This window comes from Sorghum bicolor, chromosome 4 (assembly GCF_000003195.3).
Source record: "Sorghum bicolor cultivar BTx623 chromosome 4, Sorghum_bicolor_NCBIv3, whole genome shotgun sequence".
Classification (NCBI taxonomy): domain Eukaryota; kingdom Viridiplantae; phylum Streptophyta; class Magnoliopsida; order Poales; family Poaceae; genus Sorghum; species Sorghum bicolor.
In genome coordinates this window covers 9833713-9854264 of record NC_012873.2, presented here as the reverse complement: position 1 = coordinate 9854264, position 20552 = coordinate 9833713, and the positions used below count along the sequence as shown (strand labels likewise).

The window sequence follows — 20552 nt, the reverse complement described above, 5'->3', positions numbered from 1 at the left end:
TATATCAATAATTTTATATTTCAAAATATATTTTATAAAAATAGATTTAATGATCTATCTAATGATACTAATTATATACTATAAATATTAATATTTTTAATATAAATTTAATTTAAAACTATTTTTAAGCAAGAATGAGGGACGAAGGAACTATAATACGTGACATAAATAAATGCTACAAGAGTACCCCAACGGCCCAACCGACCCCTGCAGCAGTGCAGCCTCTCGGGGTCCGGTCCACTGTCCAAGCCACCACTCGAGTTCCCCCGCCATGATGTCCCATCACCTGGCGAAGCGACCGTCCGACAGCGCAGCCACGGTGGCATTGCCGGCGGCGAAGCTTGCCCGTGACCCATCCTCGCCGGCGTTCCCCACGAACAAGGAAGCCACCGATCTGCCCCCCAAGACCCGCATCTTCTACGATATCCTAGCCTCCCGCACCGACGACGACGTGGACGCCACGCTCGACAAGACCGACATCCGCGGCGTAACCACCGTTGACGTCGAGCAGGTGCTTCGCTCATCCTAGGTGCACCCGCACGCCGCCACCGCCTTCTTCCACTGGGCGGGGCACCGGCACCTCGACCATGACAACCACTCCCCCAACTCATGGAACCTCATCGTCGACATCCTCAGCACAAACTGCCTCTTCACGCGCATGTGGGAAACCGTCGACTCCATTCACTCGCGGCGGCTGCTCTTGCTCGATACTTTCGCCTCCGTATTCTCCTCCCTCGCGGCAAGCCCCGGCTGTTGCCTGCTCAAGGCGTTCATGGACGACATGCTGCGCTACGACATGACCCGCGACACGCTGGCGCTCAACTCGCTTCTCTCCGCACTCTGTCGTGGCGACCGCCTCGACGACGCCCACGCGACGATCCTAGTAGCCCGCGCCGAGGCCGGCACGCTTCTGGATGCCGACTCCTACACCATCCTCCTCGAGTGCTACGAGGCTACCCCCGACACGCGGGCTGCACGCAACGTGTTCGACAAAATGGTGCGCGACATCGGTGTTGATCTTGACAACGTGCCTGCCTATGATGCCTTCCTCACTACGCTTGTGTCAAGCAACTCCTCCATGGCGCTACCGAAAGCAATGTACTATCTAGATTTCTTAAACAGGCGTGGTTGTTCGCCGGGAGTAGGAGAGAGGTTCTTTCGTGCTGCTCTCGCCGTGCACCTTGAGGTAGGAGAATTGCGCGGCGCCACTTATCTTTGGGACAAGTTTGTTGGGCGTCGAGGGCTCGTCCGAGACATGGAAATGTACAACAGAATGATCATGCTGCAGGGCAGTCTTGGGCATGGTGAGGTGATAGTGGATTATCTGGACGACATGATCTTCAATGGTTTGTTCCCTAATACCAACACATACAATGTGGTCCTCTAGATTTTGCTAGACAGAAGGGAGCTCCATAAGACAGCGGCAATATTTAGCGAGATGGTTAAGAACGAATGTGGGCCAAATGAGGGAAATTGATTTTGCTAGACAGAAGGGAGCTCCATAAGGCAGCGGCAATATTTAGCGAGATGGTTAAGAACGAATGTTGGCCGAACGAGGGAAATTGTTCGCTTGCACTTCGCTTATTTTTGGATGCACGCTATTGGGAGACTAGTGTTGATATTTGGTAACGCAATCAGAAAATGATCCACAAGCGCACGGATATCGGTGAGCATTTCACCCGGGAGGTTTTCTAGAGTATCGTATTTATATTTTTACCACTGGGAGAAAGGGTGCATCTGACTAACCAAATCTATTGCTACTATCCCTTTAGGCTACAAAGAATGTTTCTCGATGTGAGTGATGTATAGAGAAGACTGCAACCGTAGTCTCGTTCTAACCTTGGTAAGGATGATCTACTGTTCTATTGGGGAAGCTTACGGAATCTAGACACCACAAAGGATGTTCGACCTGCACCTATAAACCTACCCGTCCTGCTAACAAGATATGGGATACAAAGGTAACTCGGAAATGTCACGTTCCTCGCTACTACCACGGTCCAGCTAGTCAGGGGATATCTATGAGTACCCTAGCCTAAACACCACGTTTACGCTAGCAATGATTACTCTAATACTCAACCGGAAGAGGATTAAAGTAAACCCATAAACCAAAGAACAATAAAACAAGAACTTACTAGAATTTAGAAGTCGAATTACTGAAGAATCTTAGGAGCAAGCCTCGGGTTAGAAGACTTGATCCCGCAGGTATAACTCGGAGTAGACACCGATAGGCCGGCCTTCCTCCTATCTACACCTCCACTCTATCTCTCTCAATCTAGTAGAAACTAGAAGATCTATTTCTACTTACATTGGTTGCTAAGCCTAAAAAGAAATATTATTTAGAGAAGAGGTTTTTCTTCGAGGGCACCCCTCAATCTCTATGATAACTTCTTGTCTTCTCCAGGGGCCAGGGGGGTCTCCTTATATAGTCCTCCTCCTCTATGCGTTTTTGGGTCGGTAGGCGATGTGGTACTACGTTATCTTTGATCCTTTAGGTCGGTGGAACATCATGTGCGAAGAGAGTCCCGAACGGAGTCCAGGACAGGGCGGGCGCCCTGGGCCTAGCCCCTTTCGGCCTCTGCTTTCTTCCCGTGGCTTCTGGAGTCTTCTAGATGGTAGAAACTTTCGCGGTGCGTTGATATCTCTATGTAATCTCGACATGTGGGCCTTTCTTTCGTATTTCCTGATAACCCCCTGCAGAAATAGACAAACACCAAAACTCGTGGAATTCTGTCAGATAAAACCCTAAGTCTAGGTGTTGGTTGCATTTGGATCCTTTTCTTTATTTATTTGATGATTATATTTGGTACTTAAGGACCGTCAACAACTCCCCCAAGCTTACCTCTTGCTCGTCCCTGAGCAAGGATGAACTCAAGAGTTTCTGTAGTGGTTTTATGCCTTAAAAGTACACACGCATTCAAGCAAGATCTCATCTCTGAGTTAGAATAAACTGTTAAGACTTAAAACTTACTCATTTTACCTTTCACCATAGGACTTGTAATCGTCACTTGTGTTTTGAGCAGTTAAAAGATAGAACGGTCAAGTCAAGCGCTATGTCTCTTATTCTTTATCAGCTATAGCTCTGGAGTTTTTTGCAGATTTTCAAATAAAACTCAGAGATTCCTTGTATGACTCTCTCAGATCTCTCTTTTGTGGTATTTCTAGATCCTTACCAAGGCAATAATGGTATATGCCTTCTCTCAAAGTATGTAGTATTTGTGGTATGAGGCATAGTGATATTGCCTTCTCTCTCACCCTATTCTAATAAGGTTTTGATATCTGGAGCTCATAGGTGGGAGACAGCTAATACATACTTACAAGACATTTATTGCATAGTCAAACCATGGATCCAGAGAAACAAGTCAATAAGTCAAATCAAGATGTGCATGTGTGGCGAATGAATGGTGTATGGTGATGATGGTGATAACAATGGTGAAAGTCAAATTCTATTTTTGCTCTTTTAAGGGGATACATACCTTTCTTGCACTTTGAAGCTTTTTGAGGATAATGAGATGCTCTATATTTTCTTTTTCTTTCTCTCTCAGGTGGGTATCTTGTACCCCTAATTCTACTGTCGGACACTTGTCCATTTTTACCTCTCGTCTCACTTTTTCTTTTCTTCGAGGTTCCGGGCATTTGCCCCTTTTTATTTCCTCGTATATTTTTTTTCTCTCTTTTTTTCTTTCTTTCTCTTCTTTTTTTAGAGCACTCATCTCCTGAAATAATATAGCAAGTGGTAGTAACCAAAATAACTGGAGCATTTATTTCATAGGGAATAATAGGGATAGGAAAATATTTTTAGCTATTCTCTCCCGGATTAGGAGTAGAATAATTTTGGGTGAATCTGGAGATGGAAATGAGTGGATGTATGTGGATGCGTACTTCCAGAGTAGAAGCAGCATATACGAGTGAACATGCAAGTGAATCTAGATTTTAACCACATGACAAGCTCCTAAGGGTCTACATAGCTTGACCACACTCAATGCTCATAAGCAGTAAAAAGTAAATGTGTGGCTAAAAGTCTAATAAGCATGTATATATGGCTGAGGTAGGATTTTAAACTCTCATCATACAGGAACTCATCATATGATATTTTAAAGATTTTTTAAAGATAAAATTCTCCAGAATTCTAGCATCTCTAGGAACAGATAAACAGCAGCTCAACCTTCCATATCATATCCGTTAACGACTTAGACTTTAGATCAAGTACTCTTTCCACAAGTTCAGGTTTAGAGCAAATCTTACTTCATAACAGTCATGCCTAAACTTGAGAGAGATTTCAATTTTAAGAACTAGTCATGGCAGAGCAACTATTCATTATTTCCATGTGAGAGCTTATCATGAGGGTTCATAGCAAACTTTATTTATTTATTTATTTAGCAAACTAAGCAAAGATATATATATAAAAGCACAAAATCTTTATTTGGGTTTTCATGATTATGCATCTTTTATTATTTGAGTAAAGTATAAACGCGAGTAGAAACACTTAGCTGGATAAATGGGGGTGCTCTCTCCCAAGCTGGATTTTGACGTAATTTCTTCTGATGTAGCTAGCAGGTGATGGAGGTGTATTTGAAAGTCGGCAGCACCCTGACAACGATTAGGATGTCCTTCGTCTGCTAGTTTTCTTTGATCCTTGAATTCTGTGGAGCTCAAATAGACAACAAAGCTTTGTGAAACTGGTTAAGTGTTAGCATAAATATCTAGCCTCTATCATGTTGAGCCTCCTCAATAAATGTTATTTATTTAGCAGGATCATGCACTTATTATTTTTATATTTTTATTGTAAGATGAAAACATATTTATTTTATGCCACCACAGTGAATGTACCTATGGGTTTTATGCCATGAGCATACTCACATGGAGCTTACTATTTTTAACATTTTTATTTTCTTTTCGAGATGATGTGAACCTGATTAACTAAGCAAACTATTAAAAGGAAAAGGATAACTACCAAGTTTACCTCTTGGCAAGGCGTTCGGTGTTTTTAAGTCCTCCGGGACTCTCCGTTTTCTCAGTCGTCCTGGGATTCGTTGGATGGCGTAGTCGGTGATTCCGGTGGCGCCTCATCTTCGTGTATAACTATCTTCTCTCTCCTCACCTGACTCGGTGCTATGGTCTCCTCAGGACAGTTCTGTTCAAGCTATATGTCTCCAGACCTTGTCACTTCTCCTTCGTAGTCTACCCATCCGTCCTTGATGTTAGAGTCTTCAACTATATAGTTAGGGTCAGTAAAATAGCGGTGTACCTTCTTAGAGGGGAAGTACACGTGGACTTCTCCGATTTCAATGTAGACGATAACTTTGATAGTGTTGAGGAATGGTCTTCCAAGGATGATGGGTGGATCGTACTCGTCTTCTCCCATGTCAATGATCTGAAAATCATCTGGAGCTGAATATATATTGGTTGTAGAGGCATGGTTCCATGCAGGAGCTGATAAGTGACTGCGGCCATTATGTTGTCATCAGATCCGGTGTCGTAGAGTGTCTTCTGAAAAGAGTATCCATTGACTGTGCACTCGATGCTTGGAACACTAGGGTCGTCCTTCTTAATCAGGAGAGGCGACTTGAGTCGACGATCTTGACCTCCTCCGATAAGGATCCAATGTTTTAAGTCTTCTGGTCAAGACTTCTCACCGTCTTCATCCTTTTGGTGCATCATTTGATTAGGTGTGGACCTTGACGTCTGCACTTCTTGATACGGTGTCACCTATATTCTTTGATTGCCCAGGAGTTCGAAGTGCGGTGTTGGCAATATCCTGCTCAGTGTGTTTGTGCTCATATATCCAGGTCCTTCACTTGGTGGAGTCTGGGAGTTGTAAAATTCCTCCATGTTTTGCTTGAAGTGTACCTGCTCATAGAGACAAGGCAGAGATCAAGTGCATGGGCTCTGTTGGTGGAAAACACCAACAGAACCAAAAGTGTATTTGTTCTTCTCGAACCTTAAGCATAGAGAGCAAGACAAAGTTGATGGATCATGAGTGTAGCATTTAAAACATTTGTCAGATCAGATGGCTCAACCTAATGAAAAGATAATCTATCTATATTTATGTTTTGTTTATATCTTCCAAAGATTGAATGTGCAACATATTAGCTTATATGATTAGGAGTGTGGGATCACGAAGGTAGTACTAAGAACAAAGATTAAAGGACTCAACATGTTGAATTAATTGAGTTGGTTAATTTGGAGTTACAGATCATACATGTTTGTCTCTTTATTTTGTGTGAATGCCAGAACCAAGGAGAAGTTTATAAAAGTGATAGTCAAGTACCTTAAGGTGTTACCTTACTTGAAGAGTGATGGTATAGTGTCACCTTGTGGAAGCTTTCCTTTCTTAGCGGTTGTGCATCGTGTTTGTGGCACCCTACATGAATCATCTCTTATGAGCTACGTCTTTCTTGTGCAAATTGTTAAACTTCATGTGTCACTTTCTTCATCTCTAATGTGAGTTTATCTCAGGACTTCCCAGGTTGATATTGAAAGTTTTCCTGCAAGGGTTAGTCCCACAAAATATACCAATATCTACTCAAGCAGTTTTTAGTTCAGTAACCAAACTAGACTCCATGTCTAATCAGATTAAGGAAGGCTATTTAACCTAAGCACCATGCTTAATTTAAATGCCAATGGAAGTATGTCGAGTACTTCCAAACCAACACTTGCTAGTAAATAGATAAAGGTAGCATGACAACATTTATAGAGATCTACTCAAGTGGAGATGAAGTAGTGTGATTAGTACTTAACAAATTGAGCATCTCTCAAAGGTAGGGACAACCAACATAGCAACATGGCAAAGGATGTTTTTATGTCAAGTACTCCCCCAAACTTGAATTTTGTGAAATTCAAGTTTGGATGAATTTAATTCAATGTTGTATGATGGTTGGCTGGACATACCTTGTGCTTGTCATTCATCAGATCTTCTTGCTCCAATCCTGGAAAGGTTAGTGGCAAGAATACCCGAAGGAATATTTCTACAATTATCTCAATATGCTCAATACACGAGGCAATGTTGCAAATACATGTTACAATCTGATAAGTGCTTGTTTAAGGACGCTAAGCTTATCCTTGGAAAACCATCAAATTATGTCGGTGAAGTGGTTTCCCCTCCAACGCTGACCTATATCAAGATCAACGCAACGAGATCTGCAATATTTATTATAGACATATGCATCGACAACCGCCCTTTTAAAGTTTTTATAAATAGAAAGTAAAAGGGGGTTGGAGATCTCAAATGTGGTAAGGATGGAGAGACCAATTGATTGGGGAGATGTTTTATATGAGCAAGGACTTGATAAGGTATTTATGAAATAACTTCCATGCTCACTATTGTTTCTCTCATTCTCAAACTTCAAGGATGATTCTTCATGAATGCTAAAAATTTCTCTAGGATTGTCTCTCAAGTTTGTTTTATCTATCCATTCAATGGTGATAGCACATGGATTTTTAATGCCCTCTAGCCATTGATGTTGCTCTTCTCGATCCTCCTTCTTATGCATGGGATGTCTAGAGAGATTCATAGGATTATCGGGAGGTTCAAGAGAAAGAGCATAGTAGAAATTATTAAGCTCAAGGATGGGATGGATAGCCGAATCATGGGATTGAAATATTTGGAAATTAGCTATTGAAACTTCCTTTCCTCGTCTGGGAGATGATTCCTTCTCTATCTCTAGGATTTTTCTATGAAGACTAGTGCAAGAAGGATGTCTACGAATGAAGACATACCTTCCTTTACTAATAGATAAAGAAAGAAATACTCTATCAAAGGGTATATAATTAAGACCAATGTAAAAATATCGAGAAAAAACATGGTCTTGTTGGGCTAGGTCTAAACCAGAATTTATAGAAAGGTTAACAGATTCCCTAAGTGTAGCAAAAAGTGCATTATCTTCTTGATTAAAAGATAGGACCTCAGCTATAGAGAAGGGTTGGTTTTGACCTATTGCAATCAACTCCGGACACAGATCATAATTAGGGGCAGGACTTGTTGACTCCCATGGTCTATGGCTGGTCTCCGAAGGTGCAAAAAATTCAATAATAGGTGTGGAATTTGAGTTATCCATAAAGATGGAAAAAATAAAAAGATAAAAGAATAAAAGCATAAAAATATAATACAAGATAGTAGCAAGACTTAAAGTTATCTCAGCAAACCGTCTTTCTCCCCGACAACGGCGCCAGAAATGCTTGTTAATATTTGGTAACGCAATCAGGAAATGATCCGCAAGCGCACGGATATCGGTGAGCATTTCACCCGGAAGGTTTTCCAGAGTATCGTATTTATATTTTTACCACTGGGAGAAAGGGTGCATCTGACTAACCAAATCTATTGCTACTATCCCTTTAGGCTACAAAGAATGTTTCTCGATGTGAGTGATGTATAGAGAAGACTGCAACCGTAGTCTCGTTCTAACCTTAGTAAGGATGATCTACTGTTCTATTGGGGAAGCTTACGGAATCTAGACACCACAAAGGATGTTCGACCTGCACCTATAAACCTACCCGTCCTGCTAACAAGATATTTTTTTTTTGCGAACAGCCGGAGCTTGTATTAATCATGTGCAGGATTACAATCGAGATCAACCGTGCCTTGTAAACCTGGTGGAATTATATGCCACATTTCCACCGGGTTTTCACGAGACACCAATCTAGCACACTCATGAGCTAATTTATTACAGGTTCTGCTAACAAAACAAAAACTGAAAGCTTCAAAATTCCGGCTAAGGTCTTGCATCTGGAACAGAACAGGTGCAACCTCTGATCTCTGTGTCTTGCGATTCTCCCAAAGCTTCACCAAGACCTGGCAATCCGTTTCAAGAACTAGCTTGCTGACCCCACAGTCTTGCGCGAATTGCATACCATCACGGCATGCCAGAGCTTCAGCGGTCATAGCATTCAGCGTTTGTTCATACCATCTAGCCATAGCACCACAAGGTTGTCCATCATGATCACGTAGGACTACTCCTGTCGTTCCTGTGCTGTCCCCCTCATAGAAAGATGCATCAACATTACATTTCGTCCATCCAGGGTCCGGCTTATGCCAGTGTTGTTGCTCTGGTTGGGCCATTCTCGGACATTTTGGGGGATGGCTCAGTTGCCATAGATCGAAAGCTGTATCCTTGACCCATTGCACTGCTGAACGAATTGGGTAAGGAGATTCACCATGTCGTCTTTTATTCCGTGCCATCCATAAGGACCACATTCCACAGAGTAAAACTGCCGCAGCTCTTGGGGAACATCGCCCTGGATCCACTAAATCATGTGCCCAGGTTAGTGGATGTAAATGTGGGAGTTTTACTGCAGTCAGCTTCCTCATTTCTACCCAGAAACATTTAGCAACACTGCAGTCCATCAAGACATGCTTAATTGACTCTTCTTCTGCCCCACAAACATCACAGTTTGGCAAGGGTTCAATATGTCTTCGGTGTAACTCACCCTTAGTCGGTAGGAATCCGTTCACTACACGCCACCAGAAGGATTTCACTTTCGGCGGCACACATAAGCCCCAAATCTGTTTCCAGACCTTCTCTCCCGAGGATGATGCCAACCCATCGGTTGTCTGCATATTCAGTTCATCATACAGCTTGCGATACGCTGAACGTACCGTGTAAAGACCATGTCGCTCCGGCTCCCAAGCCCAAGTGTCATCCCCAGCCCCTCTGATCTGGGTGCTCAGGATTGCCCGAGCATCGACGTTGACAAAAATTTGTCTAATCAACCTCTCATTCCATGCTCCACTAGGCGTTACTAGGTCTGAAACCAAGCGAACTTGTGGGGCATCCGGCATAACAATCGGTCGCCCACCAAAGTGGTTTGGAAGCCATCGGTCCTGCCAAATGTCTGTTGTGCTGCCATCTCCAATCCTCCGCAATAAACCTTTCTTTAGGACCTCTCTCCCTTCCAGAATTGCGCGCCAAGTATGGCTAGCATGCTTCTTCCGAGTAGCTGTTAGAAAATCAACATCAGGAAAGTAACGTCCTTTGAGAACCTTCGCACACAAAGATTCCGGGTTCTCAATTAACCTCCACCCCTGTTTCCCCAGCATAGCCAAGTTAAAACATCTGAGGTCTCTGAAGCCCATACCTCCCTGTACCTTGGGTCTCATTAGAAGTTCCCAGCGCTGCCAATGCATATGTCTGCTATCAGCCGAGCTACCCCACCAGTAGTTCGAGAACAACGATTTCAATTTCCGACAGGTATCCTTTGGAATTAAGAAGCAACTCATTGGATATGTGGGAATTGCCTGAGCCACTGATTTCAGAAGTACCTCTCTACCGGCACAGCTCGCTTCCCGCCCACTCCATGCCCCCACCAGACCCCTGATTTTGGTGGGCATGTATTCAAAGGCCTCCTTTGTTGACCGCCCAAGAGCGGTCGGGAGACCCAAATACTTGTCAGCTAGTGCTTCAGTCTCAATTTGGAGAATCTCTCTCACCTCATTTTTTGCACCATCATCACAGTTTGAACTGAAGAACACTACAGATTTATCTTTGTTCACCAGCTGACCTGAACCTCGGCTATAGGTTTCCAGAACATCATGCAGCCGATCAGCTCCTCGTTTCGAAGCTTCTGAGAACACAATGCAGTCATCTGCGAAGAGGAGATGTGAAATCCAGGGAGCATGGATACCCACTCGGACTCCTCTTGAGAAGTATAAAGGGCCGACTGATTTCAGGAGACACGATAAACCCTCCGAGCATAATAAGAATAAGTAGGGTGAAATAGGATCACCTTGTCGTATACCCCTAGTCGGTCGAAAGAGCCTTGAAAGATTACCATTTACACGTACTGAGAAGACCACTGAGGTAACACATCTCATGACGGTGTTAACAAAACTTTCAGCAAAGCCCAGTTTCAGCATAATTCCTCTTAAATAATTCCATTCCACTCGGTCGTATGCCTTAGCCATATCCAGCTTGATTGCACACGCCCCAGTTTTCCCTTTCTTCCTCTTCAGATAATGTGTACATTCATATGCAACTAACACATTGTCAGTGATCAGGCGTCCAGGAACAAAAGCACTTTGCTCCTCGGAGATGATCTCATCAAGAAAGACCCGAAGCCTATTAGCCAATACTTTAGAGCAGATTTTGTAGATGACATTGCACAAAGAAATTGGCCTAAAATTTTTTAGATCTTGGGGATGTTTGACTTTCGGTATAAGCACAATTGTCGTCTGATTAATACCTTCTGGCATATGGCCGCCATTTAGGAAGTGTATCACCGCCTTCGTAATGCTCGGCCCAACCACGTCCCAATGGTTTTGATAGAAACCTGCTGTGAACCCGTCGGGTCCCGGAGCCTTGTTAGCGCCCATCATAAAAAGAGCCCGTTCCACCTCCAGGGCTGTGTAGGGGCTTTCCAGGGACACATTCATCTCATCCGTAACCCGCAGTGGCACATGTGCCAGGATGTTCTCAGGGCGTTGTTCTAGCTGTGCCGTGAACAGGTTACTATAAAAATCTGACGCCAAGGCCTCAAGCTCCACCTGTTCAGTGATCAACACCCCATCATCTGATCTCAATCCAACAATCTGATTCATTTTGGCTCTCTCCTTTGATTTAGCCTGGAACAGCTTGGTATTACGGTCCCCTAGCTTCAGCCATGTAATGCGTGACCGTTGTCTCTCCATAGTCTCCTCCCTAGCCAGCAGTTCGGAGATCCTGTACATGAGCTGACGCTCCTCTTGGGATGGACCAGTAAACAGAGACCGACGCCGTACTGACTCCAGTTCACGGCGTAGACGGTTCAAGTCTCTCCTAACCGATCCAAAAACAGAAGCCTCCCATTCCTGGAAGGAGCACTTCATCTTCCGTAGAACCAATTGCAGTTGGCCAAGGCTTTGGATTGCATTTGGATTACCCCAGGAGTCTGCCACTAGAGCAGCATAGGAGGGGTCCCGGCGCCACATATTTTCATATTTAAAACCACGTTGCCGTCTCCCTCTCCTCTTATTCCGGATGCATTCAATAATCAAACATCAATGGTCTGATTCAGTTGTCTGCATATGCCACACCTTAATGTCTTTGAACATATCAGTAAAGCTGGAGTTAGCAAAGGCCCGGTCTAGCCGCACCTTTATATTCTGATCTCCTTGCTGTCTGTTGTCCCAGGTGTAGGGTAATCCCAAGTAGCCGAGATCCGTAAAGCCGCATACACCTACCGCATCACGGAAACCATTCATCTGTCGCTCTGGTCTAGTCACCCCGCCAAACTGTTCTCGAGCATCCAGAATTTCATTGAAATCCCCCGTGCACATCCACGGGACATCACTCTGGGTGCTCAAATACTTTAATAGATCCCAGCTTCGGTGCCTGCGTTCCCTCCGAGCTTCTCCATAGAAGCCCGTGAACCTCCATAGATCGGAACCAGTGGTTGGATCAACCACTACTACATCAATATGAAGTTTATCATACGAAAGCAAGCGCACTTGAATCTCATGCGACCAGAGGAGAGCCAGTCCTCCACCTCGCCCGAAGCTACCAACGCCAAGGCCATTCCTATAGCCTAGACTCCTTTTCAAGCCTTCCACATTATTACTGAACAATCTCGTTTCTGACAGGAACACCACCACCGGGCGGTGCAACTGGGTGAGGCTACGAACTTCTTGAACTGCCTCGGACCGCCCCAGGCCCCGGCAGTTCATACTTAAGAGTTTCATTGTGCCCGGCGAGGACTGCTGCCCGCAGCCGTCGCCGATCTTGCAATGTTGGAGCTACCGCCCCGCTTTTGTTTCTTAACCGTCTCCTCCAGACTACCACCGCTGCTTTCAGTGTCCCCATCCAGTTGACTGACCCTTGAAATAACCAGTCCAACTGGCACGATGGCACTGGTATTATTCACCGGCACATTCAGGTCTGGTGTTTGCAAACTCGCTTGAGTGGGCTTGGACTTCCTCTTTCGCACCTGTTGGATCTCCATGAGATCAAGTTTTCGGTTGACTCCAGGCAAAACCCCTTTCTCCTTTGAGTTAGACTTTGGAGGTTCCTTTAGAGGAGACTGCACCTCTGTATCATCAGCTACATGATTGGTTTCCGAGGAGGAGTGGTCAGATCTTCCATCCATTTGGCTCTTCCCCTTCCCACGTGGAGGCCGTGAACCCATCGACGAGCCGCTGCTCTGGGACGCAGCTGCAGCTTCGGCAAAAGATTGCACCTTCCTCCTCTTCTCTTCTGGTGCACGTAACTGAACATCAAAAGGCAGCTTACCATACTCATTGCGTGGAACAGGGTTAGGGCATTCAATCTCAGAATGTCCCATGATCCCACACGCGAAACAGAAGAAAGGCAGCCGTTCATATTGAACTGCAAACCATTTCGGTTCCTCCGATCTACTCATACGCAGCAAAACTCCTCTCCTCAGAGGTTTATCAATCTCAATTGCCAAGCGAGCACGTAGAAAGGCTCCACTAGCTTTGCCATCCCTATCAACATCCATTTTGATCACATTTCCAATCAAACCCATCGCCCTATTACCTCTCTGCAGGTTCATCCATCCCAAGGGAAGGTTTAGAATTCTTACCCAGATCTCCATACGGTCAAAGACTATCTCTGAAGCGCTAAGCCTTTCATCATACTGTTTCAAGATCACTGCATGTCGACCCACCATCCATGGCGAGCCAGCAAGGATCCTCTCCATATCCATCTTGCCGCCGAATTCGGCAACGAACAAGTTGTCAATCTTTTCTCCAAAAGCCCGGATTTTGAGCCCCCACGGATTACCCCATGCCGGCTTCATAGCCCCCCGGACTGTGTTCACATGCACAATTGACGGCAAGAGGACCTTGCCGACCACCGCCCAGTTCATTGGCTGCGGGTTCTCGTCCCCCTCATCGTCACTGAAGTCTGCAATCACTTCTTCACCTTCGGTAAGATTCAGGCGCATAAGGAGATCAGCCACGGTTGATTTGTCACCGCCGCCGCCACCCGCAGCCGAACCACCCCCGGTTTTCTCGCTCCCAACTCCAGATGATGCCAAGGCGATCTGATCTGGAGGGGTACACCAAGTGAGAACTGCACACAATCACAATGATGCAGCCACACGCGCGATCCCAATCACTATGACCTAAGCGGCGCTAGCGGGGAAACAATCTGTGGTCGGCGGCGCCGGGCTGGCTAACCGACGATTTGCGGTGGCCGCACGTCGACTGGCTGCCGGCGGGCGGGGCGTGGACGTCGCGATCGCTGTGATCGACAACGGAGCAGGTCCTAGCTATCATCGATGTGGCGATCTAGGATGATGGCAGGATCGCAAACGACAGCGTGGGGGCGACCTTGGCGAGAAGGTGAGCGTTTGAGGGAGGAAGCGACAGGTAATTTGGGGAAGGCGTCTCGCGATTGGGGGAGGGCCTCCTGCTAACAAGATATGGGATACAAAGGTAACTCGGAAATGTCACGTTCCTCGCTACTACCACGGTCCAGCTAGTCAGGGGATATCTATGAGTACCCTAGCCTAAACATCATGTTTACGCTAGCAATGATTACTCTAATACTCAACCGGAAGAGGATTAAAGTAAACCCATAAACCAAAGAACAATAAAACAAGAACTTACTAGAATTTAGAAGTCGAATTACTGAAGAATCTTAGGAGCAAGCCTCGGGTTAGAAGACTTGATCCCGCAGGTACAACTCGGAGTAGACACCGACAGGCCGGCCTTCCTCCGATGTACACCTCCACTCTATCTCTCTCAATCTAGTAGAAACTAGAAGATCTATTTCTACTTACATTGGTTGCTAAGCCTAAAAAGAAATATTATTTAGAGAAGAGGTTTTCCTTCGAGGGCACCCCTCAATCTCTATGATAACTTCTTGTCTTCTCCAGGGGCCAGGGGGGTCTCCTTATATAGTCCTCCTCCTCTATGCGTTTTTGGGTCGGTAGGCGATGTGGTACTACGTTATCCTTGATCCTTTAGGTCGGTGGAACATCGTGTGCGAAGAGAGTCCCGAACGGAGTCCAGGACAGGGCGGGCGCCCAGGGAAAGAGGGCGGGCGCCCTGGGCCTGGCCCCTTTCGGCCTCTGCTTTCTTCCCGTGGCTTCTGGAGTCTTCTAGATGGTAGAAAATTACGCGGTGCGTTGATATCTCTATGTAATCCCGACATGTGGGCCTTTCTTTCGTATTTCTTGATAACCCCCTGCATTAATAGACAAACATCAAAACTCGTGGAATTCTGTCAGATAAAACCCTAAGTCTAGGTGTTGGTTGCATTTGGATCATTTTCTTTATTTATTTGATGATTATATTTGGTACTTAAGGACCGTCAACAACTAGGATCAGAGTCTGGAGCTGCATGGTGCAGAATGGCTTGCCACCTTTAGAGGAGTGTGGGAACATGCTTGTGTGTTGTGTCAAAGCTGAAGGATGACAGGCTACCTGAGGCATGCAAGTATGCAGAAGACATGGTTGATCAGGGTATCAAGTTGAGTTCATCGACACTGTCCAAGCTGAAGCGGTGCCTGCAGAAAATTAAGAAAGGAGACATCTATGATGACCTACTTAGAAAATGGGAGGCACATTAGTTTGTTGATCTCTCTTGTACGGGTAACTGACTAAAGACAGGTAGGATCACTTAGCGTTGACACCTAGGTTGAACCTTTTTATCAGTTTAGAATGTTTCAAACAACAGTTGGTGGTAACAACTCCATTATCATCCTTCAAACATGGGCAATCTGGAATCTCCACAATCCATACGTGTTTGATGGGACCTGGCCTAGTTTGAATGGAGTTTTAGAGTTCATTAGGAAGGCACTACATTTCTAGTGTTTAGCTGTGGCTCGAGGGGTTTCACATCTCCTCGCCTTTAGGTCCAGCGTTAGTTAGTTTGCTGGCTAAGGTTGTTTGGTGCTTGCAGTCTTTAGCGAGTTCATTTTCCTTTTCTTTTTGTGTGTGATCTGTCCGTGTCGTGGGGTTGTGTGATGTTGGGTTCTATATCCTTTTCTTCTTGATACACAGATCTCCTGTGTATTAGAGTTCGTCGGGTTTCTTTGTCTCCATATCTCCCATGCTGTAGTAATAGACTTCCAAGAAGAAATGATGCTGCACTCTGGATGGTAATGGTATGATCCCAATAAAGTTCTAGCACTCGTGCTAAAGTTGTCCATGTTTATGTTAGCTTGAGACCTCTCTAATGATTCCAAGGACCTCTCTCAAAAAACAGAACTAAATTGGAGACAAAATCAATTTAATATCTGTTTATTATTCATAACATATAGATACAAGCTATACCCCCTAGCTTATTAAAAAACCTATCCACAAATTAAGTGAAATCTATGACAGGTTGTAGGCCTCCTAAAAGAACATTTGATTGGGCAGAAAATGGAAATACACATTTGTTCTCAAGATGTTAGCAAAGAGAAGTTTTACCATATCTCAATATTATCACTGTTTTACAGGCAAAATTATCTCCTCTATTTATCAGTATTAATACATCTTCCAAAGAAGATATTGTGAAAAGTAGAGAAGATATAGAGAAAGAGGAGTAACAAAATCTGTAAAAACAGGCTGACCCACTCCACGGAGGGCGCGGCAAAGCCGAGCTGGTTTTCTATGTCAACCTCCACTGCATCTTCAGTTGAGGCCATGCAGTTTCAGTGCTGGTTTTGTACATAGCATGGGCGTCAATACTCCTTTGCCTCCCAATTTCAGCAATGCCACACAGAAAATGCTGAAACTAGCAACAAGATGTCATGCAGAATTTAGAAATCACCCTGTCGCCTTTCGTAATTCATGAATATATGATTCATATATCACTGTGTCGTTCTATTGCACCATTGGCTATTGACACTTGGGGCAGGTACATCACATTCTATTGCCGAATCTGTCAACCATTCAACGATGTTTTTCTTTCATGATAAATCAAGAAACGGTATTTGCAGCCGAGAAAAGAGAAGCTCACTCATCAACTGTCTGAAAACAACCCACTCTGACTGTGCCATTCCCCTGTCTCCTCCCCAACCTCAAACAGGGGAGGGATGCTCTGCTCACTCCAGAACACCTGGTCAGGATCCACCTCGGCCTTCACCATGGCCAGCCTCCTGAAGTTGCCCCTGAAGTACATCTCCCCCCACGCCCTGGCGGCCTCGTAGGTCGTCTTCCCATCCACGTTCTGCCCTAGGTCCAGGTCCCTGAAGTTGACGTACGCCGCCCGGGGACTCGCGCTCGCGTACGGCGTCATCCACCGGTGCACGCCCCGCACCCACCCGAGGTGCGCGTCCTCGTACGACACGTTGGCGTCGCCGCCCCACTTGACGAAGTACTGCACGTTGTATAGGTACCCTCGCCGGTGCGCGTACGGCGTGTCCGACTCCGGTGTCGCGCTCATGGCGCCACCCTGTGGGTCCACGTCGATGGACCCGCCCCTGTCCTCCACCACCCTGGCGAGGAGCCCCGCCAGCCCGGCCGCCGGGATCGGGGTCGTCACGTAGTCCAGCTTGACCTTGTAGTAGTCCTTGGGCTGCAGGCTCCGGTCAAGGAGCACCTCCGCGGCGGTCTGCCCGCTCGTGTACCCGTAGAAGTAGAGCATTGACTGGATCCAGCTCATGTCTCTGCAGTCGCTCGCCGTGACGCCGAGCTCCGGTAGGTGGGCGCTCATCTCCGCCACCATCCCGCTGCAGTTGCCGCCGAGGAACAGCGACTTGAAGGTCACCAGCGGGTGCCTCTCGCCGGCGTCGTCGAGCTCCGGCTCCATGGCCGCCTTCACGAACAGGTCGTCGGGGAGCGCGTGCGCCACGCGCTGCCACTTGGCCAGCAGCCGGACCGTCGCCTGGGTCTGCCGTCGGTCCCCGCGGCGGACCAGGCGGCGCACGGTGAAGGCGGAGACGACGCGCGGCACGGGGACCAGCCGCACCGTCCAGGAAACCACCACGCCAAAGCTCCCGCCCCCACCGCCGCGGATCGCCCAGAAGTGGCCCTCGCCCATGGCCGCGCGGTCCAGGAGCCTCCCGTCGGCGTCCACCACCTCGGCGTCCACCACGTTGTCCGCGCCCAGCCCGTGCTTCCGCATCATGGGGCCGAACCCGCCGCCGCTGAGGTGGCCGCCCACACAGACCGTGGGGCAGATCCCCGCGGGGAACCCCAGCGCCCCGCCGCTGTCTCGCGCCACTGCGTAGTAGAGCTCCCCGAGCGTGGCGCCCGGCCCGACCGTCGCCACGCGGCGCGCGGCATCGACGCGGACATCGCGCAGCGCGGCGACGTCGACCACGGCGAAGGGGCGGGCGGTGCCAGCGCTCTGGAGGACCGAGCGGTAGGAGAGGCCCTCGTAGTCGTGGCCGCCGCTGCGGGCGCGGACCGTGAGGCCCTGGCGCCGGCAGCAGGCGACGCAGGCCCGCACCTCGGCGACGGTCGCCGGTGTCAGGAGCAGCGCCGGCCGCGGCGTCCGTGGGGAGGCGAAGCGGAGGTTCTGGATGGTGGCGTTGAGCAGGGAAGTGTAGGACGCCGCCGACGGTGCGTGGACGAGCCGGGACGGGTCGGTGGTCGCCGGCGAGAGGCGCGCGACGCAGCGGACGAAGCTCCCGTGGAGGGCGACGCCGCCGCCGCCGTCGTCTTGCTCCTGCGGGGAACAAGGCGGGGCGAGGAGGAGCAGGAAGAGGAGAGAGAGGTGCGCCGCCGATCTTGGTCGCACCACCGCCATCGTCTTGCTCGTCATGCCTTGCTCCTGGCCTCGCTCTCTTCTCTTCTACCTATACACCTACTCTGCTCTTTCGGTGAAAGATTTTCTCACTTTTCTGTTCTTTGGAATACGGCAATTTTGGCATAATTTGCACTGGAACCCAGGCATAAAACAATCGATGGAGGCAGAGGCTCTCCAGATTGGCAGCTCTAGTGAGCTGGGACGGAGTAGCGTGGCGGTGGGTATGGTGTCGGCCACCGGCGAAGCTAGCTTAGCACGGGAGATGCACTCGCGGCAGCAGGTGGGAAGGTCGGAAGGAGTGAGGGAAAATGGCGTCAGAGAAGAAGGGTCGCCGTTGCGCCGTCGTTTTCAGGTACCACCAGCTTTCAACGTTTAGCTCAGTGTCACAGGTGGCGTTTCCTACCACAAGAAGTGCTCGAATTTCCGGTGTGAAAGAGCAGAACTGATCAAAGAGTGCTCAAGAGTAATTCAGGCCTTATTTAGTTCCCAAAATATTTTACACAAAAATTCAGATTCACCATCACATCAAATCTTACCGTGCAGGCATAGAGAATTAAATATAGATAAAAATAATAACTAATTGCACAATTTGTCTATAATTTGCGAAACAAATTTTTTGAGCCTAGTTAGTCGATGATTAGATAATATTTATCAAATACAAACGAAATTACTACAGTGTCTATTTTGCAAAAAAAACTGGAACTAAACAAGGCCTAACTCCCCATCCCGAGGGCCACAGGTGTATCAGGTTATGGGTAAGAGACTGTTTAGATTGGAGATGAAAAATTTTTGTGTGTCACATCGAATGTGTCGGAAGGATGTCGGGAGAGGTTTTTAGCAACTAATAAAAAAATAAATTACATAGCTCGTCTGGAAACTGCAAGACAAATCTATTAAGCATAATTAATCTGTCATTAGTACATGTGGGTTACTGTAGCACTTAAGGCTAATCATAGACTAACTAGGCTTGAAAGATTCATCTTGCGATTTTAAACCAAACTGTATAATTAGTTTATTTTTTTATCTAAATTTAATGTTCTATCCATGTGTCCAAAGATTCGATGGGATTTATGAAAATTTTTTGGGTGGGAAACTAAACAGGCCCTAAGGGTAACGAGTTGGGTTACATTGTTGAGATGAAGATGAGGGCTTGTGTTCATGGAAACGTTGGCAGCTGACGGGCGTTCTGCAGCCATGTATGGTGCATTGGTTTGTCTAGCGAAGAAAGGGTGAAATCAGGTCTCGTTTAGTTCGCAATTTTTTTTGAATTTGACTACCATAATATTTTCATTTTATTTAGCAATTAGTGTCTAATTATAGATTAATTAAACTCAAAAAATTCGTCTCACAAATTACATATAAATTGTACAATTAGTTATTTTTTATCTATATTTAATACTCCATACATCATTTAAAGATTGATGCGATGTGACAACAAAAACAGAAGCAAGAGCCGAACGCATTACGGATTAACTGTGTCAAAAAGTTTTTTATTTTGACACTGTAGTATTTTCGTTTTTATTTAACAAACATTGTCCGATCATTGAATAACTAGGCTTAAAAGATTTGTATCATGATTTACAAGTAAACTGTGTAATTAGTTTTTATTTTTATCTATATTTAATGCTCTATGCGTATACCACGAGATTCAATGTGACGGAAAATCTTAAAAAGTTTTTGATTTTTAGGGTGATCTGAACAATGCCTCAGCTGTGTTGAAAGAATATCAGCGTATAATTTTTAAGAAAATGCCCTTGTTTCGTACGGACGTATTGATGACAGTTGACAGGAACTTGCGTTCACCAATGGAATTTTCCCACCCTTTCGAAGATATTCTGTAGAGACCACAATCAGGCCTTGTTTAGTTGGCAATTTTTCTTTGTTTTTGGCTATATAACACTTTCATTTGTAATGGATAATTATTGTCCAATCAACTAA

The 20552-nt window shown here is 46.3% G+C and overlaps 1 protein-coding gene and 1 pseudogene across 1 annotated transcript; one reads left to right on the top strand and one right to left on the bottom strand.

The window, feature by feature from the left end:
• On the top strand, nt 275-15539 carry LOC8073828 (annotated as a pseudogene).
• On the bottom strand, nt 16440-18930 carry LOC8073826 (berberine bridge enzyme-like 13). Its single transcript, XM_002451798.2, has one exon. It carries the CDS (start codon nt 18627-18629, stop codon nt 16884-16886), a length of 1746 nt encoding a protein of 581 aa, XP_002451843.2. The 5' UTR covers nt 18630-18930; the 3' UTR covers nt 16440-16883.